The sequence below is a fragment of the Macrotis lagotis genome, chromosome 3 (genome assembly GCF_037893015.1).
Source record: "Macrotis lagotis isolate mMagLag1 chromosome 3, bilby.v1.9.chrom.fasta, whole genome shotgun sequence".
NCBI classification, from domain to species: domain Eukaryota; kingdom Metazoa; phylum Chordata; class Mammalia; order Peramelemorphia; family Peramelidae; genus Macrotis; species Macrotis lagotis.
In genome coordinates this window covers 237984800-238012346 of record NC_133660.1, presented here as the reverse complement: position 1 = coordinate 238012346, position 27547 = coordinate 237984800, and the positions used below count along the sequence as shown (strand labels likewise).

General features: G+C 39.8%; 1 protein-coding gene across 1 annotated transcript; it reads left to right on the top strand.

The window, feature by feature from the left end:
- The first annotated feature begins 4626 nt into the window (after positions 1–4626).
- Positions 4627–26115, top strand: TMEM9B (TMEM9 domain family member B). Its single transcript, XM_074230268.1, has 5 exons — positions 4627–4809; positions 11698–11789; positions 17900–18008; positions 20311–20445; positions 24976–26115. The coding sequence occupies exons 1-5, from the start codon at positions 4690–4692 to the stop codon at positions 25129–25131; spliced, it is 612 nt and encodes a 203-aa protein (XP_074086369.1). The 5' UTR covers positions 4627–4689; the 3' UTR covers positions 25132–26115.
- The last annotated feature ends 1432 nt before the right edge of the window (positions 26116–27547 follow it).

The following is a 27547-nucleotide window of genomic DNA, read 5'->3' as shown; positions in this document are numbered from 1 at the left end:
TCATAGACAATATATTTCTCAATGGTGTTCCTCTTTTTTCTTTGTTTACTCATTTTCCCAGCTTGTGCCTGGTTTTGGGGTGTTTCCTGAGCTTTTGATTATTATTGAGATACCTCCCCACCCTGGTTTTCTTAGTATTTCTTTTTTTTCTTTAATTTTTATTTAAGGCAATGAAGTTAAGTGACTTGCTCAAAGTCACACCACTAAGTAATTAGTGTCTGAGGTCAAATTTGAACTCAGGTCCTCCTGGATCCAGGGCCGGTGCTCTATTCACTGTGCTACCTAGCTGCCCCTTCTTAATATTTTTTAACCCTAAGAGGACTTCACTAGAAATATTAACCCTAAGAAAGTTTTATTGGGAATATTCCACTCACCATCAACAAATATATTTAATGGCAACAAACTTGGAGCATTTCCAATAAAGTCAGGGGTGAAACATTGTCTTTATTATTTTTTTTTATTTTTTTGCAAGGCAATGGGGTTAAGTGGCTTTCCCAAGGCCACACAGCACATAATTATTAAGTGTGTGAGGCCGGATTTAAACTCAGGTACTCCTGACTCCAGGACTGGTGTTCTATCCACTGCCCATTATCACCATAACTTTTCAATATATTATTAAAAATGCTAGCAATAGTAATAAAATTGGGCGGCTAGGTGGTGCAGTGGATAGAGCACTGGCCCTGGAGTCAGGAGTACCTGAGTTCAAATCTGATCTCAGACACTTAATAATTACCTAGCTGTGTGGCCTAGGGCAAGCCACATTTAAAATAACTGTAGACAACATTAAATACTTGGGAATCTACTTCCTAAGACAAACCCAGAAATTGTATGAACACAGTTATAAAGCACTCCTCACCAAATAATGTCAGATCTAAATAATTGGAAAAATTTCACATGCTCATAGTTAGGTTGTCATAATAAAAATGACATTCTTCCCAAATTAAATTATTTATTCAGTTCTATACCAATAAAACTGCCAAATAACTACTTTACTGAGATGGAAAAAAATAACAAAATTCATCTGGAGCAACAAAAGGGCAAGAATAACAAGGGAACTGATTTAAAAAAATGTGAAGGAAGGTGGTCTAGCTCTAACAGATGTAAAACTATACTATCAAGCAGCAGTCATCAAAACTACCTGGTACTGGTTAAGAAATAGAATAATGTAAAAGTGGATTAGGATAGGTTCAAAAGAAATTGCAGTAAATGACTACAGCAATTTACTGTTTGACAAACCCAAAGACATTAGCCTCTGCGATAAGAACACACTGACAAAAATTGTTGGAAAACTGGAAAACAGTATAGCAAAAATTAGGCATAGATCCACATCTCACACCTTATAGAAAAAAAGGTCAAAATGGGTACAGGATTTAGAGATAATGAGCAATACCATAGATAAATTAATATTATCTATCTGATCAATGGAAAAGGGACAAATTTATGATCAAACAAGAATTGGAGCACATTATAAATTGCAAAATGAATGATTTTGACTATATTAAATTGAGAAGTTTTTGCACTAATAAAATCAGTATTGCCAAAATCAGAAGGAAAGCAGAAAGTTGGGAAACAATCTTCACAGCCAGGAATTCTGATAAAGGTCTTACTTCTAAAATATAGAGAGAATTGCATCAAATTAATAAGATCACAAGTCATTCCCCAATTGATAAATGGTCAAAGGATATGAACAGATGAAAAAATGCTCCAAATTACTATTAATTAGAGGAATGCAAATTAAAACAACAATGAGGTATCATCTCACACCTATTAAATTAGCCAAGATGAGAAAAAAGGAAGATGATCAGTGTTGGAGAGGTTGTGGGATGATTGGGACATTGATGCATTGCTGGTGGAGTTGTGAATGGATCTAACCATTCTGGAGAGCAATATGGAACTATGCTCAAAGAGCAATGAAACTGTTCATACCCTTTGACCCAGCAATTCCAATTCTAGGACTATATCCAGAAGAAGCTGTAAAAAATAGGAAAAGTCCTACATGTTCCAAAATATTCAAAGCAGCTCTTTTTCATAGTGGCAGAGATTTGAAAATTGAGGGGATGCCCATCAATTGAGGAATAGCTAAACAATTTATGGTACATAAATACTATGGAATATCATTGTTCTATAAGAAACTATAAATGGTCAGACTCTAGAGAAGCATGAAATGACATGTAGGATCTGATGCTGAGTGAAGGGTGTAGAACCAAGAGAACAATGTCCACATCAATAACATTGTGAGATGAATGACCTTTATGAAAGCAGCAGAGAGCTAGGACAATTGCATTTGACTGGCTTTGAACTATATTATACCCACCCAGAGGAAGAAAAATAAACCAAAAAAAATGCAGAAAAAAAAACCATTTCAGAATCTGATGAACAATTTATAAAAAATATCTCTTATGTATCCCTTTCCCTTAATCCTAATTCCTCATGCAAAAATTACTAATTTGTAAGCATGTTTAACAAAATATGTATATAAAATGCTAACCTGACTGTTTGTTCCCTGCTGAGAGGAGGGGGTTGGGAAGGGAGGGTGGAGGGAAATTTTGTAACTTGGAAATATGCATGTATATATCCATGAAAATAAATAAATTTAAAAAAAGAAGCCCAGGAGAAAGAGCAAAGGTATCAGATGAATTATTATAAATCTAATGCTGTGCACATAGAACATTTGGAGATCAGTTTGGAGGGTAGAGCAGTTGGGAGAGAAATTTATAATTAGCCTGAGGAGGGGAAAAGTTTCGAACTAGTTTGCGAAGGATTTTTTTTTTATTTTTGCAAGGCAATGGAGTTAGGTGACTTACCCAAGGTCACACAGCTAAGTAAGTATTGAGTGTCTGCATCTGGATTTGAAGTCAGGTCCTCCTGACTCCAGGGCCACTGCTCCATCCATTGTACCACCTAGCTGCTCTGTGAAGGATTTTAAATGCCAGAGTTTACATTCATGGTCAGACCTGTGCTTTGGAGAGACCATCAAAGGACTGAACTCAGACGGGTCCCAGCCACCAGAGACTAGCTCAGTAGATCAGCATGGCAGGATCCCAAACCCAGCTCTCTGGGGTCTGTCTCAGGGCTGATCTGAGCTTCTTTCTTCCTCTGCCCCCATCCCCTGTAGAATAAGGAGGGTTGGAGTCCATAACTGACCTCTTCCAATTCTGAGCTTCTGATGATCTCTTTTTCACCGGGAAAGACTCACATGAACTGATTTGAAGTGAAGTGAATAGAACTAGAAAAACATTGTACACAATAACAGTAATATTGTTTCATGAAGAACTGTGAATGACTTAATGATCCAAGACAATCCCAAAGGACTAATGTGATGAAGCAAACTATCTGCCTCTACAAAAAGAACTAATATTGCTTAAATATAGACTGAAACATGCTATTTTTCACTTTGATTTTTATTTTTTATTTTTGTCTTCTTGTACAAAATGACTAATATGGAAACATTTTACATAATTGAGCATGTATAATCTATATCCGATTTCTCACCATCTCAGGCAGTGGGTAGAGAAGGGACAGAATTTGGAACTCAAAACTTAAAAAAAAAGTTAAAATATTTTTAACATGTAATATGGGAAAATAAAATACATTAAAAAAAGACAAGTGAATCTTTTTTTCAATTTGAGAACAAGTAGGTGGGTCCCACAGCGCTCTTAGAAGACTCTTATCACAGAAGTCTTAGCTCTAAAAAGTCTACCAAGTGTTTCCCACACATTCCTGAGGAATCCAGGGAGAATTGTTTTATTTTACAAATGAGGAAATTGAAGTCTGAAAAGTAATAGATGCCTCTCAATGAGGCATAGAACAATGAGGAATAAAACCTAAGTCCCGATTCCAAGTCCAGTCAATCAATAAACATTATTGAGGGCGACTAGGTGGTGCAGTGGATAGAGCACCAGCTCTGGAGTCAGGAGTACCTGAGTTCAAATCCGACCTCAGCCACTTAATAATTACCTAGCTGTGTGGCCTTGGCAAGCCTTGGGAAAAAAAGGGGGGGAGGGGAAGATTTGTATGAATTTTTTTAAAAAGTAAAAATGTCTCTTATTTTATTTTTCTCAATTACATGCAAAAGTCATTTTTAGCATTCATTTTTTAAAATGTGGAATTCCAGCTTCTCTCCTCCCCTTGCTATGGATGAGACTTACACTGATGCAGTGAACTAAGCGGAGCAGCATCATTTTGGGGACGGGGGGGGGGTTATGTTTTCTTTTATTGTAGAAATGTGAAAATAAATAAATAAATCATAGGGGGAAAAAAAGGTCGTGGGGCAGGATCGCAGCCGAAGCAAGGGCAGCACTGTGAAGGCCCAGGAGCGGGGCGCAGCCCCGGCCGGCGGGTCCTCGGTTCCGCCACCCCCCCCCCCGACTTGGGCTCGCCTCAGTCGTCTCCTCCTTCAGCCGGGACAGCTCCGGGGGGGGCGGGGCGCGTCTTTGTAAGTTTCCGAGCCGCGGGGGAACGTCAGTTGCCAGCCATAAGCAAGCGTCCTCCCGGAGCCGGAAGCAGCCCGGACCGAGAAGCGCGCGGCCCCCAGAACGCCCGCTGGCCGGACCTCGAGGGCGCGGGCGGCCGTTTCCGGGGGGGGAGCCCTTCTGAGGCGAACGCGGCGGGTCGCGTGACTGGAGGCCGAGGCGGAAGCGCCGGTGACGGAAGCGGAGCGGCGCCCGGGCCGGGCCGGAGCGGGCCGAGATGGCGGCGGCGGCGGGGGCGACGGCGTGGAGCGGCTTCCTGCGGCTCTGCTTCGTGTTCGGCCTGTCCTTCCTGGCGCTCACCGGGCTGCTGCTGGTGCAGCTGGCGAACGCGGCCAAGGTGAGCGGCCGGCGGGGACCCTTCCCGGCTCGTGCGCCCCCTTGTTAGGCCGAAGCTCCCTGGAGGCCGGAGCGCGGCGTTAGCAAACCGCCAAGCGGGGATCCCGGCCCCCCGCCCCCGAGAACAGGCTTCTTGCCCCGGTACCCTCATCACCCTCGTGCCCCGGGATGCTGCCGGGCATTAGCGTCCCCGGTAACCAGCGCCCTGCCCCCCCACCGGGTCCTGATGGAAGCGCCGGCTCCGAAACCCCCGGCCGGAGGCCCCCTGACCGACTTGTCCTGCTTCCAGACCCAGCGAGGAGGAGCCCCTTCCGTTCCCACACTTCTGAGCCTGACTGCAGCCCCCCAAATCCCTCGTCCCCTTGAAAATGCCAGCCCATAGAGCACCGGCCCTGGAGTCAGGAGGACCCGAGTTCAAATCCGGCCTCAGACACTTAATAATGACCTAGCGGTGTGGCCTTGGGCAAGCCACTTAACCCCATTGCCTTGCAAAAACCTAAAAAAAGAAAAAAATTCCAGACCCCATGGGGTCCGCCCCAGGCTCCACCAAAAGTTATGTCATTCCTTCATTTGCTGGGAGCTCTCAGAAAATCGCTGGTCCTGATCAGAACCTTTCCCTTTCTTTGACCCAACACCATAACTCCCCTCCTCCCCCCAACAAACACAGCCACCTGTGCCAAGATATTCTCTAAAATTCAAGCCCCTTAAAACTGCCTCACCCTCAGCCCTCAGTGTTCTATCTCCATCCACTCCCACTTCCAAATGCCAGACCTTCAACAGGAACCCTTTCCTCCAACTTCCCACTACACCATCCCAGGTCCTGACAGAGCCCTGCCCCCTTGTCATCACTGGACTTTATTTTATTTTTTATTTATTTATTTTAGGTTTTTGCAAGGCAAATGGGGTTAAGTGGCTTGCCCAAGGCCATACAGCTTAGGTCATTATTAAGTGTCTGAGATAGAATTTGAACCCAGGTACTCCTGACTCCAAGGCCCGTGCTTTCTCCCCTCCTATTCACTGCACCACCTAGCCACCCCTTCTTTTTTTTTAGATTAAACACATCTCTTTCCATATCTCTTATGTTGTACTTGTTAGAATGGTCTCTTTACAGAGACTCCCAGATTTTCTCCTGAAATCTCTAGTCCTGATAAAGCACTACTGAGATGCCAGGTCCTGGTATTCCTGCCATCACCTCCAGCACTTAAACCCTACCACCATTTTCCTTATGGCTCCTTCACTTGTCTCCAGACTCATAGTAAAACCCTCTTTCTTTAGTTCTCACAGAAAGTTGTGCCTTGAAACTTCCAGATAGATTCCTGTTTACTTAGGCAGTCAGGTCTTCACAGGAATCTTTCCCGTAACATTGGGTCCTGGCAGTAGCCCCTTTCCTAAATCTTTTGGCCCTCATAGAAACTTCCCCCACACCAGTGCATTGTGTCAGAGAGTCCCTGTAATTCTTTGTCCTGGTGGGACACCCTCCAAGACACTGACCAATAAGCCAGTACTGGACTCTGCTATGAGGATCCAACATCCAGACTTAGGGAATATCTCAGTTCTAACAGGAGGCTTTCCCCTTCCACTCCCACTTTTACTTTGTCCCAACAATATATCTTGGTGGGGACCTTTCCTCTTATAGCTGGACAGAACCCCCTTCCACAAGAATTTAGTCTGACTTTTCCTAAAAATTTCCCTAAAACTTATGATCTTGGTTCTGTCTTCTGGTATCGGACAGAATAAGCATCATTGCTCTTCCACATGATGGTCCTTCAGATACTTAAGGACAGTTGTCATGTCCCCCTAGGGGATTCTCCATGTTACAATACTTTAATTTTTCCTTATACCACACGGACTCATGATCCTTTATCAATCTGGTTGCTTGCTGTTGAATACTTTCCGACCTGTTGATATCCCTTTTAAACTCTAGTGCCTGGAACTGAACAAGGTGATCTAACTAGGGTAGTGTCTTACTTTGTGGAAGCTCTGCTTCTCAATTCAGCCCAATATGTTATCAACATTTTTGCCTGTCTTATCACCCTGCTTCCCCAGTTTGAATTTTAGTCCACTAAACTATCCTTCCCATCTTTTTTAGAATTTATTATTATTATTATTATTATTATTTTAGGTTTTTGCAAGGCAGTGGGGTTAAGTGGCTTGCCCAAGGTCTCACAGCTAGGTAATTAGTGTCTGAGGTCAGATTTGAACTCAGGACCTCCTTCTCCCCTCCTATTCACTGCACCACCTAGCCACCCCTTCTTTTTTTAGATTAAACACATTTCTTTCCATATCTCTTATGTTGTACTTGTGAGAATGGTTTTTTGAATCCAAGTGGGAAGCTTTAAATTTGTCTTCAATGAATATACTCCAGTTTGATTCAGCCCAATGTTCTGACCTTGTCAAGATCTTTTTGGATGCTTTCATCCTTTCTCCCAAATTTACGTAATCTGCAAATTGATGAACATTCCATCTGTGCCTTTACTTAAATAATTGATAAAAATGTTAAACAATTAAGGACAATCACAGAGACTTCCTGCTAAGTGGACATTGAACCATTACCATGTACTCTTTGAGTCCAGCTATTCAGCCATTTCCAAAATCCTAATTGTTTTGCTGGCTCATTCCACATGTGTATACATGTGCGTGTGTGAAAAGCTAGGTACTTTTTTTTAGCATTCTCTTGATCCACCAAGTTTAGGAACCTGATAGTTTTGGAAAAACAGAACAAAATTAGTGTGGGATAACCTGTCTCTGATAAAGCCATCTTTGTAATTACCATCTCTTTGATAGATACACACTTAATCTTGGTGTTAATGAGCCAATATAGAATTTTTACAGGAGTTAAAAGTCAAGTTAACTGGCCTCCACTTTGCAGACTTTGTTTTATTCTCTTTTTTGAAAACAGGACTGGTATTTTCTCTTTACCAGTATTGTGATAACTTCTCTCAGTTTCCATGATCTTTCACATATCATTGACAGTCGTTAAGAGTCATAATGTTGAAGAGAATTGTTCACCTGGCCAGGCAACTTGAGTTATCGAAGGTCACCAGGTGCTATCTTTCCTCCTTCTCTTCTTAATTATCAGTTAACCATTTTAGATTCCCTAGAGACTTCCAGCACTAAGAGAATCTCCCTCACCTCCATACCCAATTGCAGTTGGTGCCTCAGCATTAATTCTGGGCTATGGCAGAAGTCCCCTTGGTCTGACCAGATCCTTTCCCCAACTCTGGGTCTCATAGGCCTCTCTCCAAAGACCTTACCACATCCTGAGCCCTATTAGGAGGCTCCTCCTAAAACTTGCAGTTCTGTTAGGAGGATTCTGAAACCTTCAGTCCTGATATCTCCCCCCAAAACATTAAAGAACATCTCCCACCCACCCCCCGACACCAAGCACTGAGCAGAGGTTCCCTCTCCCAAAAAAGTCTTTTTCTCTGGCAGTTCTTCTTCCTTCCCAGGACCCTCACCCCAAAGAGCTAACTCCAGCAAGGAAACACAAGAAACCTGGTCCTGAGGGAGCCCTTCTCTGCCTCCCCAGGACCTCCTGCTTCCTCTGCTATTTACAGCTTACAGTTGTACTATCACTTTAAGTCTCTGCTTTCTTCACAGTGATGCTGTGAGGTGGTGTCTGTTAGGAAGCGGAGGGCCAGACAAGTCCATGGGTTTCTCACAGGTTAACTCTAAGCCTTTACTCAGTACCCACTCTTTGCTAGGACAGAAATCCCAACCCACTCCTCTCCTTGGGGATTGGGGAAGGTCAGAGGTAGAGCCTTTTTTTCAAGTCAAGAAGAATTATGAAATACCCACTGTGCCTCTAGCACGATGATATGTGACAGGGATACAGAGAAAAGTAAAAAATAATCTCCTTCCAGGAAGCCATGGACAAATGAGGGACACACCATGTAAACTCCTGTACAAATGAGAGTTCTGTAGGTTAAATTCTAGATCATGTCAGAGGAAGATTAAAGAAGGTTGAGTGGCCCATAATTTCTGTGCTTCTAGGTTTACTATTTGTGTGATCATGAAGTCATTTCTTAGTCTGTTTCCTTCTCTGTGAAATGGAGTGGCGATAACCCACCTCTTGAGATCTTGAGATCATGAGATCATTGAGATAAAAATGTATAAAGGGCTCAACACAAGAGAATTTAAGAAACTTAACAGCACCGACAGTGGGGGAGGAATGAGATGACTTCCATGGCAGGTTGCATTTGATTTGAACCTTGTAGAAGGCTAAAGATCCTAAAATATAAAAGTGAAGAGGCTATGTATTTCCTAGCATGGGGGACACCTGTGTGCAGGAACTAATAGGCTAGCCTCATAGACCACGGGTTTGCTGCCAGATATCACATGCAGCCATCTGCCCACATTCAGACCATCACCAGAAGTCCTGTTTCCTATCAAATCAGGCCATGTGGTGAATGGTTCTGGAAAAGGCAACATAACATTCGCTGTAATCGTCATTATATTTAAGTCATGCTACTATTAATTGGTGCTGTGGTCTTAAGAAATGGAGGACAAATTTATTATAAGTACCTACCGTATTCCAGCCTCTATGTGCTGAGGAGACAGAAACAAAGAATGGAATAATCTCTCTTCCCCAGGAAGGAACAGCAAGTTCATATAGAGGATATCTCAAACGTCTTATTGCCGTTTTACATTTTAGTAGCTTAAAATTGCCCTATGATTCTGTGGACCCCCTATTTCTATGGGGGGTATATAGAATAAATATTAAAGGGAACAAATAAAATGTAGTTTGGGGGGGGAAGGAACTAGCAATTGAGGGGATCAGGGTAAGACCTTATTTAGAAAGTGGTTCTTGAACTGTTACTTAAAGGAAGAGAGGGATTCTGTGAGGTGGAGAGGAGGTGGACTTCTACATTTCTATCATAGGGATGGCAGGTGTAAAGGCACCAGGATGGTCAGTGGTGTATTGTGTAAGGAGGAGAGAGACCAGTTTGGGTTGCAGAGAGTGCTAGAGGGGGAGCTGGTCTAAGTTAATTTCAGGGTTCTTTTGTACTGTTCCACACTGTCTCTTGTTATATACCCCTTTGGATCCCTGGAAAAGGACATTATTCCCATTTCCCACATCCCAAGACCTCCCTCCCCAATCCTGAATCCAAGGCATTCTAACCTTGCTAGTACTCTTGGTCTAAAGTTTTCTCCTTTCCCTTTTGTGGTTGTCCCAAGTTATACAATATTCTACTTTTTTTACCCTTTTTCTGGTGCTTCTCTTTCCCTCTGTCAATGCTCCTTCCTTGTATCCTTTCTGAAGCAGCCCATTCTGTGGTTGGACAAATCTTAATTGTGAGGAAGGCCTTCCTTATAGTCTACTCTCTTTGCTCTGCCTTCTTGGGCTAAGCAGAACAATTCCACATGACAGCATTTAAGATACTTTAAGATTGCTTTCCCAATCTTCTAATCAAAGTAACTTAACTTCTTGATCATCTTCCCTTCATCAGGACTTTGGCCCTAATCCTAAGAGAGTTTCTTTCTCCCCTCCTCCAGTCTCTGCATCTCATATCCTTGCCCTTACACCAAATGAGTATACTGGGGAGAACCCTGATCTTTTGGGCATATAGAATTTTATCTGTATTCTTTTCTTACTGCTTGTATGTGTTATCCTTATTCACCAAAATAGTTGTGTTGGACTTTCTACTGATCAGGATGAAACAGGAAATTCACAATAAATTGTGCTATAATGTGATCCTCAAAAATGGTTAATGATATTTAGATGCTAAATTTTATAGTTGTAGTTATATTATTATAAAAAGAGGAAAATATTTTGTGTAATGCCTTTAGGTTACCACTCAAACTCTTTGGGAAAGAATTATACTTAAAAACTTCATTTTTGAAGTTTTAAGATTTTGGGTTACTTCTTGAATTCATTCAGCAATAGATACTTTGCAAAGTGTGTTCTCTTAAATATGTATGATCTACTTATTGGAGAAATGCAAATTAAAGCATCACTGAGGTACCACCTCACACCTCTCAGACTGACCAATATGACCAAAAAGGACAGTGATCATTGTTGGAAGGGATGTAGGGAAATCTGAGACATTAATACATTGTTGGTGGAGCTGTGAACTCTTCCAACCTTTCTGAAGAGCAATTTGGAGTTATGCCCAAAGGGCAACAAAAATGTGCATACCTTTGATTCAGCAATACCCCTACTGTGCCTATACCCTGAAGAGATGATGAAAAAGGGTAAAAATATCACTTGTATAAAATATTCCCATAGCAGCCCTGTTTGTGGTGGCAAAGAATTGGAAATTGATTGAATGTCCATCAATTGGGGAATGGCTTAATAGACTGTGATACATGTATGTGATGGAACACTATTGTTCTATTAGAAACCAGGAGGGACAGGAATTCAGGGAAGCCTGGAGGGATTTGCATGAACTGATGCTAATCGAGATGAGCAGAACCAGGGGAACATTGTACACCCCAACAGCAACATAGGGGTGATGATCATTCTTAATGGACTTGCTCATTCCATCAGTGCAACAATTAGGCACAATTTTGGGGTATCTGTGATGGAGAATACCTTTTGTATCCAGAGAAAGAATTGTGGAGTTTGAGCAAAGATTATTACCTTTAATTTAAAAAAAAAAACCCAAACCATTATCTTATTATGTAATTTTTCTATCTCTTATACTTTTTTTTCCCTTAAGGATATGATTTCTCTCTCATCACATTCATCTTAGATCAATGCATACCATGGAAACAATGTAAAGACTAACAGACTGTCTTCTATGGAGGTGGGGGGAGGGAATTGAGATTAGTGGGAAAATTGTAAAATTCAAAATAAATAAATTTAAAAAAATATGTGTTAATGTACTATATAGCAGCATTTTGATGCATTTAAATGCTCTGTACTAATTACCTGTTTTGGTTGCAGAATTTTGAGGATGTCCGATGTAAATGTATTTGTCCTCCTTATAAAGAACTTTCTGGACACATTTATAACAAGAATATAACTCAGAAAGATTGGTGAGTATTCTGGAGTGTTGAGCTAATTGTTCAATCTCTTTCCAAGATGGTTTTTACTGTCTAGAATTACTGTAAAGTGTACGCAGACTTTTTTCATCTTCAATAATAATCTGATTTTATCAATCCTAGAAAATTGTCACAGTAAAGCCCTGAGTGGATCTGGTGATACCTGTTGGAAATAAATGTCATAATAATGTGAGCTTGTGTGTAGTGCTTTGTATTTACAAAGTACCCTACATTCATTCTCAACATACAGGCTCTACAAGTTTATCACCATTTCTAAGGCTCTGAGATGATAATAACCTGCTCATGAACTGCAGCTGGAATCAAGAGCTTCTCATTCTCAGTTCAGTGTTCTTCCCTCCTCCCTTCCTCTCCCGTTCTCTTCTTTTTTCCCCTCCCCACACCTTTTTTATTGTAGCTGAATTGAATTTACCCAAAGAGGTGGGATACTCTATTTGGGTAAGACCTCCTGAATGCCCATAATCACTTTCTGTACACTTCTCAGTAGAGAGATAAAACCTTCCCTTGCCTCCTCCAGTTAATTTAAGCAGCTCTTGACCTGGTTTAGGGTGCTTTACTACCTAGTAATTGATCTGTTTATTATTCTTTATTAAACATTGGTGATTGTGTAAAAACCCACCTTGAACTTCCCTCTGTCATGTAATAAATTAAAACTGGTTATCTGACTCTTTGTGTAATGGTGTGAGCTTTATCTCTGCCTAGACATCTTCCCTTTAGGCTTGGTGTTTGAATTGTTTCATTTAATTTATTTATAGATGCTCTGAAAGTATGTCAAGAGACTCAAGTGCTTGGAGAAATTCTGCAACTTATGGAAAGGCTGCCTATAACTAAAATTCATTTTAAGTTTGTAACTAAAGAAACAACAGGGGAAAAAATTGCACAGGAAGTTTGAAGGCAAACCTTTCTGTTAAGATAAGGTATTCTTGTGTGAGCTTGTGTTCTTGGAGCTCTACTACCAACCAGGTGGAGCCCTTAAGCAGGCCATGAAACTTCCAAGTCTTCTTCCTCTCTTCGGTTATAAAATGAGGAGATTGAGTTATATCCATATCTCTTTGGTCCCTTTTAGTTCTGTCATTTTAGGATTCTCTGGATCTTCCATAAATGTGACGTTTGGGCACCAAAAACTTTCCAGTTGACCAGAGTGAAACTGGTACAAAGGCTGGAGCTCTTGGTCTGGAGTCAGGAAGACCTTTGTTCAAATCCAGCCTCAGATACTGTACATCTTTGTGAACTTGGGCAAGTCACTTACATGTCTGCCTCATTTTCCTCAACTGTAAAATAAGGATCATAATGACATCTTCCTCTCAGAAGAAATGAGATATTTGTAAAGTGCTTAGCATGGTGTAGTACATAGTAAGTGCTTAATACATTCTTGTTTCTTTTCTTTTAAGTCTGGTAGTTATTTTGAATTCTATGATATCTAGCTGTTCCTTGTTTCTCTGAAATGAGCATTTAGCTCTGTCAGATGTCTGCTAAGTAGACTTTTGTAAATCCTCTTGTTCTTTCTTGTTCCATCTTAAAATTGCTCCATATTATAGAATGACTTTTATATCACACAGTCACTTTGTAATTTAAAAAAAGCCAAAGTCAATCTTTAATGTGTGCTCATCAATTATTCAGGATATAATGGGCACTTACAATTAGTTTATTCAGACATGAAATAAAAGTCAGCACCTATTATTTGAATGATAGATGAACTTACCCTTCCAGTGTTTGGCCCATGTCCTTTCTCTGGTTATTTTGCTTTCAGGTTCAGTTAGATTCTGAACATCATTCAACCCTGATGAGGGCTACAATTGTAGAGAATCAGAAGATTTGACAGTAAGAAGGTTCTTTTGGTTCTCTGATTTTTCTGTGGGTGGCAAGCTTCCTCGAATCTGATTGCAAACACCCAGCTTCAGAAAGTTAGGCAAGGTATTGATGACTGAGATGTTTGGAGTCTTTGAGAAAAGAAGAAAGGTGATGTTTAGATAGTGCAGAGTTCAGTGGGAATGTGGCCAAAACTGGATCTGGAAAACAGTGATCATAACTTTTCATTATCTGTCTCAGAATTGTGTGAATCAAATATGATTATGTCATTGAATTAGGGACCTAGGAGATTGCCTAGTTAAAAGTTTCTTAACCTGGGGGCCATGAATACATTTTTAAAAATATTTTGACAGTTATATTTCAATATAATCAATATCTTTTGTAATGCATCTGTACCTTCTATTTAAAAATTTATTCTGAGAGGGAAATGAGGTTTTACCAGGCTGCCGGAAGAGTCTGTGGTGCCTAAAAGCCCGACTTTCTCATTTTATAAATGTGGACATTGAAGTGCAGAAGAGGGAATAAAGTGGCCTGCCCAAGGTCACACACATAGACTTTCTGACTCCCAAGTCCGATGTTCTTTGTGTTAGGGAGACTACCTTCTCTATATGCTTCGTAACTAGGAAACATATACATATGTGTCTGCTCTGCTGCACTAAATGAGAAAATCAGAGGCAAAACACACATATGTATGATCTTTAAGGTTTGCAAAGCAAACTTTACAACATTGCTTTCACATAGCTCAGGCAAGTGTTATTTATTCTGTTTTACAGATAAAGAAACTAAGACTTTGAGGGATTAAAGTGATTTGGCCATGTTCACATAGTATCAGAGGCAAGATTTAAACTCTGGTCTCCTGCCTGCAAGATTTTATCAGGCCACTTCCACCTACTTGTGGCGGGGAGACAAGTAGTTTGACTCCAAGGAGCAATGTGGGCCAAGTCCATCAGACTGAAGTCCTTTGGGGGCTAGCCTGTTTCTTTTGAACTATAGCTCTCAACGTTAGGTCACTCTGAGGATGACATTGGCCTATTGCTTTCATGTTTTGCCATGCTTTGTTGTTAGATTTATTCATCCTTAGTGTTCTTTATGAAAATAGCTGTTTCAGAGGCAGCTAGGTGGTGCAGTGGATAGAGCACCAACCCTGAGTTCAAATTCAGCCTCAGACACTTAATAATTATCTGTGTGGCCTTGGGCAGGCCACTTAACCCCATTTGCCTTGCAAAAACCTAAAAAAAAAAAAAAAGAAAAAGTCCTTATCTGTCCTCATGTGAATTGTTCTGTGCCTGGTCCTGACACTAGGTGGTGCCATTGTTTAGGTCTAAGGTGCTCTTGGTCCTATGGAGAGAGCAGCTCCCAGGTTCTGGCTGGAAAGCCTGCCAAGGTGGAGGCCCTACCTCTTGCTGTGAAGAAGTCACCTCTGTGTCCCTCTGGCTGGGCTTTCAATGCCTTTGGATGGCGGGCCTCCTCCATCTGTTTTTCAGGAATTACTGTCTCACACTTTGAGGAGAGCATAGTTTCTTAAGTCACAAGAAAAGGCACTGAATGGTTCTTCCAGAACTATTGCTTTTCCTGATTGGGGGGGGGGGGGGGGGGGAGTCAATGCCAGGTCTTCCAGACAATGTCTAGAGACTAAAATTATCTATATACTTAACTGGTATGTCACTTGTGAGAAAAATAGCTCCTAAGAGACAGAGAATCTTTCTTAAACTTTGTGTTTTATAGTTCAGATGACTTATTATGGTGTTAGGCATATGTCTTTGAATTTTAATATTGTTCAACAAAAATAGACCGAGGGGTACCTTGGTGGTACAGTGGATAGAGTACCCAATCCTGGAATCAGAAGGACATGAGTTCCAGCCACTTGACACTAAATGTGTGACCCTGGACTAGTCATTTAACCCCAATTCCCTCACATACACACACACACACACACACACACACACACAAACAAAATAACTAGACCAAGGTAAGCCTTAGAAACACCTTTTGCTTTACTTTCATTGCCATGGATTTATCCTGTAGTACCAGAGTTAGTGCCACACACACACAAATGGCTGGTCTTAAGTGACCAACTGTTCCACCAACAGCTCCACAGTAGCTTGTCTTGATTCAAAATGCCACTTAACAATTCTGTCCTTTGGTTTAGTTCTTTCCAGGTCGACTTTGTATTCTCTAAGCTATAATGGAGGTAGAGGGAAATGTTTACCCTGCAAGCTTTGTCAGTAACAGAAATTTTAGTAGGAGTGGAGTAATTGTACTGTAATGCAAGAATTAGCTGATAACAATAAATCGCTATTTCTGTAGTGCTTGGTAGTACAAGTATCTTTATCCCTAGTTTGCAGGTGAGAACTGAGGTTTTAACACTTTAGCAGTTCACCTGAAATCATAAGTGGTAAATGTCCAAACCAAGATTTGAATTCAGGCTCCTTAAATATTCAAGGGTAGAAAAGAAATATAAAATAAAGATAAATATCATTGGCTATTATGGGCTCACTCTCTCCTTCCCTCTTTCATCTTTCTTTTCTAGGGCAGTCAGATGTGTAATAGGCACTTAAATCCTTGTTGAATTGAGCTGACAGAGATTGCTCTGCCATCTGTTAACTTTATGAGTTTGGGAAAGGCTTGCTTCCTCCATTCTTCATTCTTTTCATAGGAAGAATTCCTACCGAATGAATGGGAGACCAAAATGGATACAAACTATAAAATACTATGTGAATATAAAGTATAACCATTATAATGAGGAATATTAATCACATTACTGTGGGGTTTTAAGCTTTTCTGTTCATTTCTCACTATAATTAGTAATGTGTAACCATTGCTAATGCCATTTTACAGATGAAGAAATTGAATCAGAAATCTGAGGTGAATCAGAAATCTGAAGTGATCTGCCCTGGGTTCTTTAGGTAATAAACTTTGGTGCCAGTATTCTGGTCCAGGTCTTTTGATATGAAAGAAAGGAAGAATGTGAGATTCTGGGCAGCTGGGATGATGTCAGCTTTGAATATTGATAGCAGAAGAAAGTCCCTGAACTAAGTGGGAGGTGCTGGAGACAGTCTTTGCTGACTGTGCAATCCAACCACCCCCAGGTCAGCTTTGGGTGGATTCTTAATGAATTTTAGCTGAAGGAGGAAAATTATTTGAATGTTCCCTGGAATTATCTCCTCCCTAGGAAGATGTTCTTTGATAGGCTTTTAATTAAGAGATTAATGTGTTTTTTTTCCCTATGTTGATTCTCCAACCACATTGTGGGGTTAATCACATCAGAAGGCATTCAGTTCTAAGAGGCAGATTTTGATGATTTAGGCATATTTTAGATGAGAATAAAATCCCGTTCTCTTGGAAGCTTTTCTTGTGGATGGATACTTTAAAACAGTTACTAACTGACTAAGTAAATCAAACTAAGTGCTTTTACGTCATAGGTGGCACTGTACTTAACTAGAGAAGCTTATATTCTAAAAGGTAGAGGAAAGGTAACTCACCCAAGGGAGGTCCTCTCTGGATGAGAGGAAGCTGAAGCATGGTCTGGTGAATAAATGGGCTATATGGGTTACTTTTCTTACCCTTGGTCACCATTAGATGGGTAGTGCTCTAGAGTGGGAGTTCCAAAGACAAGCAGACTCATTTACCAGAGAGCCCAATTTCTGGGGCCTGAATTCAGGAAGATCTAGTTAAGGTCCAGGACTCAGGTTCCATGTGGAGGCATGAGGTTCAGTAGCAGCAGCAGGCAGAGGTGAATGACTGGATAGAAGGTAAAGCTAAAGCAAAACCAAAAAAGGAAACTTTTTTTTAAGTTCTTGTACAAGGTAATTGAGTCTAAATGAGCAAGTTCAAATAAATTTTGTCACTTAACAGTTGTTTTTAAGTGGAGAATCAATTCTCATTCAACAGGCAAGAGTTAAACTTAGTGACCTCTGTGGTCCCTTCCTACCCTGAGTTTCCATGATTACAGCTGTTCACATTTGAGCTTTGTAAGATATATCAGTTTGTCAGTCAAGGACAACTTAATTTGGCTCTGTTCCTCCTTGATAATGAATTGTAAAATTGTACAGCCGTGATTGCTCCAAATTCTTGGAGGAGAGATGATTTTTGTCTTACCTTATTGGTGTACTCACTGAAGGGGAAAGTGGATTTAATGACCTCTGAGAGTCTAGGATTCTGTGATGTATTCTTTCCCTTTGTTTTGAATTTCAGAAAAAAGTTTCATTCCTAAGTACATAGCTAATCAAACTAATTTTAAACATCATTTTAATTTTCTTTAAAAAAATTTTTTTCAGCAATTGCCTGCATGTTGTAGACCCCATGCCCGTCCGGGGATCTGATGTAGAAGCCTACTGCCTGCGGTGTGAGTGCAAATATGAAGAAAGAAGTTCTGTCACAATCAAAGTAAATTTGCATTTCTACTGTTCTAAGAAGCAACTGAGAGGCTTCCAAAGTGCAGGCCAGGCAATGGGTGTAGAGACTTGGGCTCTAGTGCTGTAGGACCCAGGGCAGGTCTCATCTCCTCCCAGTTCCTCAGGGGCCTCACTTGTATTAGGGGAACAAGAATTAGACCTTTACCTAAGTCACAAGACTGTTTTAAGAATCAAATGTTATGTCAAGAAAAGGCATTTTGAAAATTTTGTAAAATACATTATCAGTGTAAGGTATTGTTTGCTGTTAGGGCCTCTTGGTTTCTACCTAAAATAGAAACTTGGGAATTTTAACTTTCTTACCCAGCATCTGACTAGTCACTTAAATCTCACCAATTAATTCACTAGTAAATTGAGACTAGCCTGCTACCTATGCACCTTGGAGAGATACTTTGTGGATTAATTATCTAATCTTAGAAGAATGTGAGAGGTGCCACTAATTTCTTGTGAAGAGAGTGTGTAATTACCACATTTCAGAAAGCTGATGTATGTCATTTCAATTCTTTTATATGGCCATGAATTCTGTAAGCTATAATTAAATCCCCTTCCTTTCTTTTTTCCCATTCCCTCCCTCAAAGCTGAATAATGTAACCCAAACTAAAACATTTGACTTGGTTTTTTCTGGGTTTAGATACATATTTTATCCTTATAGGCTTACCAAGAGCTATCTCTAATTTGACCACCTTTTCTAGATCTTAAGATTTTATTTTCCTTATTTTTTTAAACTATAGGGTCTTCTCTCTTGTGACCCTGAGTCATTTCTTGCTCCCACCCAAATTCACTACTGGATATTTTGCCTAATCCTCTCTCCTCTATTGTTTAAATATGTTTCTTAATGCCTGTCAATGTTTAGTACAGTGCCTTCGTCCTTTGTGTTGTTTCCTCAGATGTGGAGCTTGCCTTGGTTCTTAAAGACTTCACAAATAGAGTATAAACTTTCGAAGATCTTACAAGCCGGAAAGTCTAAAAAAAAAAAAAACCAAGACAGATCTTGTTTTCTACAGACCAACCTCTCTAACTTACCAGTTTGGCTAAAGAATGATTAAGTTTCTGACCACAGCAACTCATCAAAACCATCTCCTAGAGCAGGGAGTGGGGAACTTTTTTTCTACCAAGGGCCATTTAGATACTCATAATATCAGTCATGGGCCATACAAAATTGTCAACTTACAAATTAACCTGCTATATTTGGCCAAACATTTAATTCACTCCTAAAAAACTCCTAGATTTATTGAATTTTGAGTCCCGCTTGCAGTTGGTAGCACCAGACCAAATGATTTCGTAGGCCTTTTCCTGCTTGTCAGCCCAGTGTTCTCTACTCCTATTCTAGAGGGTTATCTGCTGTGTTAATAGAAGGAGAAACCACTCTGAAGAAATCACGGGTTCTTGAAGTATGAAATAAAAGAATAACTACTTACCCCATTCCAAGCCAGACACAACTTACTTGCCATCTTCTACTGAAGACTTCTCAAGAAACCTTCCCCTCTGGATAAGATGCAGAAGTCTCACTGACTCAGTTTGCACAGGCAAGCTGTGGTGCTCTGTAAGATACCAATCCACACTTCAGGAATGTGGCTCTAGCTCCAAAGATTCCCATCTGGATTTTCCTATATCATTAGAAGAATGATGGCTCATATTTATCTAGTGATGTGCAGTTAACACACTCAGTCCCCACAACAGCCATAAGATCAGTCCTGCATATATTGTTTGACTGAGCCTCTGAAGTTTTGTGGCTAGCTCAGGGTTCCCAGGCTGCTACGTGTTTAGCTATGACTCAAGTTCATGTTTCCCATCTCCATATTCAGTTCTCTTTTCAATATACCTGACTATGTCTCTAGGTATGCACTGTTAAAATTGTGAGAGCTACATTTTGTGCAATATTGGACCTTTAACTTTGGGACTTGAATATCACTGATATTTATGTGCGGGTAAAAAAAAAAATGGGGGTATTGGGATGGTGGTTATTTCAGTAGCAACTAAAATTAGCAGATATATGTGATATTTGGAATCCTTGATAAATGGCATTGACCAAAGACAAAATGGTTTCTTTTCTTTTTTTCCCTTCAGTTGATACTTTGTGGAGAATTTAGTTTGTTTCTTATATTAGAATTGCCCTGAGTTAAAGGACCCTCTCAAGGTTGATTAAATCCCAGTGTTACTAATATGGTTGATACATGGGTTTTCTCAGCTACATTTTCGCTGACTTTGTTGATATATATAACTCAGTTTTTTAGATTTCTCAGAGATGTGCTATAGTAGTTTCCTTTTGCCTTTAGGTTACAATTATAATTTATCTGTCGATTCTGGGCCTGCTTCTTCTGTACATGGCATACCTGACACTTGTTGAGCCTATCTTGAAGAGACGTCTCTTTGGACATTCCCAGTTGATACAGAGTGATGATGATGTTGGGGTAAGTTAATAATCTTTGTAATGCATCTACACCTTCTATTTAAAAATTTATTCTGAGAGGGATCTTTGTTCAGCTTGATAATTACTGCCAAATTTAAAAAATGTATATTTATGTAATATGATCATTAATGCAATATAACATGACAAAGACAATCACTAAGCATTTATTAACCCTTATTATGGGCCAAGAATAAATACTGGGGGCTTAATTTGTACATTGTCTCTAAAACTTCAGTTATAATGGGTTTTTTTTCCCTGAGAAAGTTATTCTCTCTAAGGAGGCATTGTGGTTTGAGAGGATTTCTTGCTGCTTTTAAGACAAATGAATAAGTTTAAGATCTCTGCCCTGGTTAGGGTCAACTGAGCCAAGGGTTCATTTGCCATCTCTTCTCCTTTCTATTGTAAAAGATCTGATAGAAAGTTGATGGGCTGACATACCAAATGAGGTACACATTTTTGAACATGGCTAATGTGAAAAGTTGTTTTGCTGACCCTGATTATTTGTTACAAGAGTTTTATGTTTTGTTCACCCTTTCTCAGATTTGGGAGGGGAGGGGAGGTAAGAGGAATTTAAAAAAATGCTTGAAAATTGGGAGTGGGGGCACAGGGGGAGAGAACCAATCATAGAAATGTTTTTAAAAAGAAAGGATCCCCGAGGCCCTTCTTTCCCCTTCTTCCTTCTTCCTCCTTCCTCTTCTCCCTCCCCTCCCCCATCCCAACTCCAGTCCTTCCACTTAGCATTACCTGCTCTTTCAGAAGGTTTTTGTGAAGGTGTATATTATTCCCTGGAGAAGGGCATCATTATGACCTGAGAGGATCATGGTTCCATGTTGCATTAGAGCTCTTGCTTTTGGCAACTGGAATTAGCAGGTGTATATGTGATGTTTGGAATCCTTGAGAAATGGTGTTGGCCAAAGACAAAGTGATGTCTTCTTTTTTTCCCCTCAGTTTTGATACTTTGTGAAGAATTTAGTTCGCTTCTTATATTAGAATCTCCTTGAGTTAAAGGACCCTCTCAATGTTGATTAAATCCCATTGTTACTAATATGGTTGATACATGGGTTTCCTCAGCTACATTTTCACTGATTTTGTTGATTTATAAAACTTAGTTTTTTGGTTTCAAACCCATCATGAATGTCTGTTGTTAATGCTTGAACATGTCAAGATGCCCATTTCATCTTCACTGTGTTAGACTTTTTGTTGAAATCTGAAAGTTAAGATATACTGAAGATTTAAATACTTAATTGCCTTTATAAAAAAAAATTCACTTGGTGGTTAATGAGGTAGTGACCAACTTCTCTGAAGCCAGCTAGGCTGGTAGTCAACAGACACAGTGAGTTCCCAGGCCTGCAATTGAAGCCTTTCCAGCTTGATCGAAGCTACTTTGCTTCTGTTGGCCTGGCTCCCAAGAATCCTGAGCTACTTCTGTACTTGATAAACCAGAAGAGTAGGATTTGTGTGGAGAATATAGTTATGAGATCTTTTAAGTTTTAAAACTTGGCATTTCTAGGTGTATATGTGGACTTTCTTTTAAAAATCTTAATTTAGAAATATTTAATTTATTCACATTCAAATTTCCTCTAAACCTTTTTTTAATTAGCGATATTAAACCGCAGTATAAGTCTGATGCTGCAAGTTGGAAAGCTCAGAGCAGGCAGTTAGTCTGTGTATTTACTATATCATATAACCATGACACATTATCAGTATCATCAAAGCATTACGTTAAAGCCTGTTTTGTATTTATTGTAATTTTATCAGGTAGAAAAAGAACAGGCTTATAAGAAGAGTGAATTTCTGTTTATGTTCCACAGGCATCTATGACTTTAAGCTACCAGTTCAGTCTTGTTCTGATAGTTGGGGAAAGACTAAAAGGATTATCTAGTTTGTTTTGTTCTGTAGAATTTGTTCCTTAAGAAAATTTTCCCCTCCCTTGATAAGTGATTAGAGATAGAACTGAGAGGTCCTCTGCCTCCCATAGTGTGTATGCACCCCTTCCTTTTCCCTGTATTTATATTTAAACAGGCCTAAGTAATAGTATTTTATATACAAAGTTTATTCTTCACTTTACTGCTGTGACCTTTAAACTGTCCATTAATCCATGAACAAAATTGTTGTATTTGGAGTAGAGATGACACTAGAGAAAAGCTAGGAGGTCCGAATTTTAGTGTCTGGTCTTTAATGATCTCTACAATATGGGGCTAATTAGCCTCTTTGGGATCTTAAAAGGACAGGAACTATGTTCTCTTTATGGTTGTATTCCTCATACCTCCCAGAAAGCTCTGCACATTATAGTAACAGTGAAGAGAACTCAACATTTATGGGGGCTTAACCCAGCACTTTTCCTTCTTCTCTTCTGAGGCATGGAGAGAGAGAGAGAGAGAGAGAGAGAGAGAGAGAGAGAGAGAGAGAGTGTGTGTGTGTGTGTGTGTGTGTGTGTGTGTGTGTTATGGGTGAGGAAACTGATGTTCATCAAGAACCCCAGTGCCCAGGGGCACCCTGTTGCTGAGCCAGGAAGTGGTCTTGTGCTCTTGTCATACAATGTTCTCTCAGGGAATGAATTAAGTCCTAGTTCAGTTTTTTAAATTAAGTTTCCATGTCCTAGGTATTGAAAGTCCCAAGCCAAAAAAAGAAGATGCCCTGATGAGAACTGACAGAGGCAGGGAGAGAATATAACCTGTAAAGAGAAAAGGGCTGATTGCTTCTGTGAAAGCTAATTATTGGAGTGAGAGTGCTAGAGGGACTTGTTAGGCCTATAGGAAGAGTCTTCATTAACGTTGTCGCCCTAATATTCATACAGTGCTTTAAGCTTTGCAGAGCACTTTACGTAGATTATCTCATTTTATTCTCCCAGTGAAATAGGTGTTATTATCATCTCATTTAATTGGAAACTGAAGCAGACTGAGGTGAAGTGATTTGTCCAGGGACACGAAGCTAATAAGTACCTGAGATGGGATTAGAACCTAAATCTTCCTAACTGTAGAGCCAGCATTAGCAGTCTCTTCATTTTCATAGGACTTTGACTGCTAATGTGGTAGGTTTGATTAGAGTGTATTGGTGATATTTTCCACAGTGAGGCAACATTTTATGGAGATATGCATATAGAGAAGAAGGAAGAGGATGATGAAGGCTCTGTGGGGACCATCAGAAAGGAGCCTTTTTTGTTGTTGGGGTTTTTTTTTAGGTTTTGCAAGGGTTAAGTGGCTTGCCCAAGGCCACACAGCTAAGTAATTAGTAAGTGTCTGAGGCCAGATTTGAACTCAGGTACTCCTGACTCTAGGGCTGGAGCTGTTTGTGACATGTTATTAAATATATGTCATGTTATTAAAACACGGCTAATCAGCATCTATGTTTTTTTGTTGAGGTGTTTTTTTTTTTGCACTCATACTCAGATATGTATAGTACTTGAGGTTTTTCAAATAGCCTTAGAAGAATAATTGTCTTTTTCTCACAAGGCTAAGGTTCAATTTAGGGAGAGGCATGACTTATGATTTGGATTTTATATCAGGGCTGAGGTTTTGGGATAGGGATCCAGGAAAGGCCAAACTCAAAGCAATCAATGACTACTGAAGGTTTTTGTCATTTAGACAGCTGTGTTTATGTTTTATTTTTAGAGCATTTAACAAAGTTATTTCCAGTGTAATGAATATAAACACAATGACTATAAACCAACACTTTAGCTTTTCTGCCTAGAAACCTTGTATAGCACCTTAGCCCTCAATCATCAGCCTAACATTAGTACTTCTGGGTGTTTAGTAATATCTTAACCTATTCTATAGGGAAATTTAAAATAATCAAGTGATATCTTGGTAGAAATTGAGTCAAATCCCTGTGTCCTTCATTCCTTTTGAAATTGAAGGCTTTCTTGTATAGATGGCCAACTTCTGAAATAAGAAGGGCTTTAAGATTTTTGCTTGTAAAACTAGTTCACCTGGGGAGAAAAATAAACACAGATAAGACATAACAAATTATTTCCCTGGGCAAATACAATTCTTGGCTGCCACTTGACCAACTCTGAACAAGTTAAGGACCCTACCTTTATCACAGAACCACTGTATAATAATGGAAAAACTCCTAGGTTTCTGTGTTCCTTAGTTTTTACAGTGGTAAAATGGGGATGATGCTATTGAGTCTAGGCATTTTTCTCCTCATCCTCATTTCATTCTCCTCATCAGGGAAGCATCTCACTTCAGGAAATATATGAATGTCTTGACCTCTTTTCTTGAGAGAAGTCTTTCTGCTGTTACCCTTGGAAAATGGGATGTCTCAGAGCTCCTGTTCTTTACTAGTCATGGGCCATCATTAACTTGCTTCTTCTGGTGTGAAAACAGTATGGGGACCCCTGATTCTTCTTTGTGAGTTCTCTACAAGCTCAGTTGTGAGGGTGTTGGAACTGTTTGTAGTATACAGATAATATTGATTGAGAATCTCATGCGTCGAGATCTGTGCATGTGCCTGGCAGGCAGTTCCCTTTCTGTGTTTCCACTTTGGTTGATTCCTCCCTTTTCCTCTTTTTTTGTCCCTGGACTTGTAGGATCACCAGCCCTTTGCAAATGCCCATGATGTCCTTGCCCGATCTCGAAGCCGGGCTAATGTGCTCAACAAAGTGGAGTGTGCCCAACAACGTTGGAAGCTTCAAGTTCAAGAGCAGAGGAAATCTGTGTTTGACCGGCATGTAGTCCTCAGTTAATCTGGAATCCTGTGCCAAGATAACTGGAAGGAAGGTGGGCTGCAAGAAAAACTTCTCACATCTTCCTGATTTTTTAAACCACTGTTGAGAAATTTCACCCAACTTGTGGATGGTTCAAAACTGGAAGCAGAAGAAAAAAAAACTTCTTTTAATTTAAAAAATAAAAGATATTACTAGAAAATTTTAAAAGCACATGTCTCAGAAGCCAAAAAGCCACAAACAGTTCTTTCTGGCTTTTCCTAATGAAGCTAAATCTATCTATAAATTATCTTGAGATCTTTTCTCTCTGGCAAATATTCATTTCCTTCTCCACTCCTTCCTTACCTTAATTCTGACATGTTTTTCAAGACATCTCACACTCTTCCTGTTTAGGGGGAGGGAAATGGAAACAAAACTTTCACAAGACACTTTATTCCATGAACTTTTGTAAATAGATGTTTCCTATTGTATTTTTGTGCTTGGTCTCATTTTCAGTTGAGTCAGCCTCTGCTGGAAATGCTGTCTTACTCAGTTGATTTTAGCACTGACTGTCCTAAGCAGATGATTGGCTCTTGACTGTGAAATATTCCTGACAGAAATGCAGATTTACTTCGGTACTGTGATGTAGATAACAGTTTAATACATTTCATTCTGTATGGAATGACCCTTTGCTAGTTTTTCTCAGTGACTGAACAAATGGTGTTGGTATATATGGTTCTTCTTAACCTCTTCTCAAGGCCTTAGGGATAAAGTCTCGAGATTTGAAAACCATGTGATAAAGAAATTCATCTCAAATGTAAGCCTCTCAGTTGGTGTCTTACATTCTTCAGCATTTCCAGTCATCTGGTGAGGTGACTGGTAGGCTTTGTTGTATATGTCTTTGAACTATAACTAATGTTCTGACCTCTACCCTTTGAAAACTGGAACAGTTATTGGATAACTTGACTCTTGACTTTCTACATCCTATTTGGAATGTAACAATAAAATTAATTTTTGAAAAATCAATGAGTGTTCTTGACTTGTAGTTTTCTTTTTTTCCTGTTCCTGATTACAAAGTTTATATAAAAAGGGAAATTAAACTCAGTATAAAGAAGAACATCTTCACAATTTGAACTATCAGAGAATAGAACCAGCTGCTTTGATATTGAGATACTCACTGAGAAAGTTAAAGCCAAGTCGAGAAGACTGTCATGGATGTTGTAAAGAGAATTTATAATGGGCACTTTTAATGGTCAATACAATCCCATATTTTTTTTTTTTTAGGTTTTTGCAAGGAAATGGGGTTAAGTGGCTTGCCCAAGGCACACAGCTAGGCAATTATTAAGTGTCTGAGGCTGGATTTGAACTCAGGTACTCCTGACTCCAATGCCAGTGCTCTATCCAGTGCACCACCTAACCGCCCCCAATCCTGTATTTTCTTAACAATATCAAATGTAAATAAATGATTTTAGTTTAGGCCATGGGTTGTAAGAATTGGGCTTTAAAATGTTACCATAAAAAAACCACAATGCCCAGAAATATACAGCTTTAACTCAGTAACTAAAGCATCCCTTTTGTGAATTTAATATTACTGGGGTAACTGTAGCTCATGACTCCTGGACTGTCATGGCCCAAGGATTGGCTCAAGTGCCACGAACTGAATTGGACTTGTTTAAAGCACTCCACTAGAGGGCTTCGGTTCCCTAGCAAGCATAACTTAAATACTTAAAAAAATAGAAAATCTATTTGTGTCAAAGTCTGGTTAACAAAGGAATAATTATAAATTACCTTCTAATGAAGGTCATCATCTTACTTTTCCTGTCCCCTCTACCACCACCTGGAAGTTTAATCAGTTTCCAACTTCAAGGAACTAATATCAAGTCCCTGCCCCATTGTCAGCTGATGGAGCTTTCTGTAGAGATCACTCTGGCATACTCTGTACCCCAACTTCCAACTGCTCTTGCAATCTCACAGGAGTCAAACAGTTGTCCTGGATCCCCCAACTCTTGGTAACCATAGTTGGCTTGGTTCTGCACAAACACTGGAGGCCCTGTTTTATTGCTGTCTGGTACAATAGACATCAATGGGAAAAAGCCACTTGGCTCTCCTAAGAGCCTCTTGAATCATCCCTTCAACCTCAGGCCCACAGAAGAACTGTTCAGTTCCCTTTTGGGCCTGTCTACTACAATGATTTCTGATTTTTTTTTTTTTTTTTGGTTAGGAAGCTAATATAGGATTTAACTAGGAGTCAGTCCAGAGAGCTAGAGTCTAGTCCTATCTATCTAATCTTAAATCATTTCACCATCTTAGGCCACTGTTTTCTTCTGTAAAATGTGGGGTTGAATCGATGAGACAACTTTTAAGGATTCTTTCTTCTCTGAAGTTGTGCAATTACCTTTCACAACCCTAAACTATTTTTTCCTTTGAATCCAGATTAAAAAATATTTAAGTTTATGGG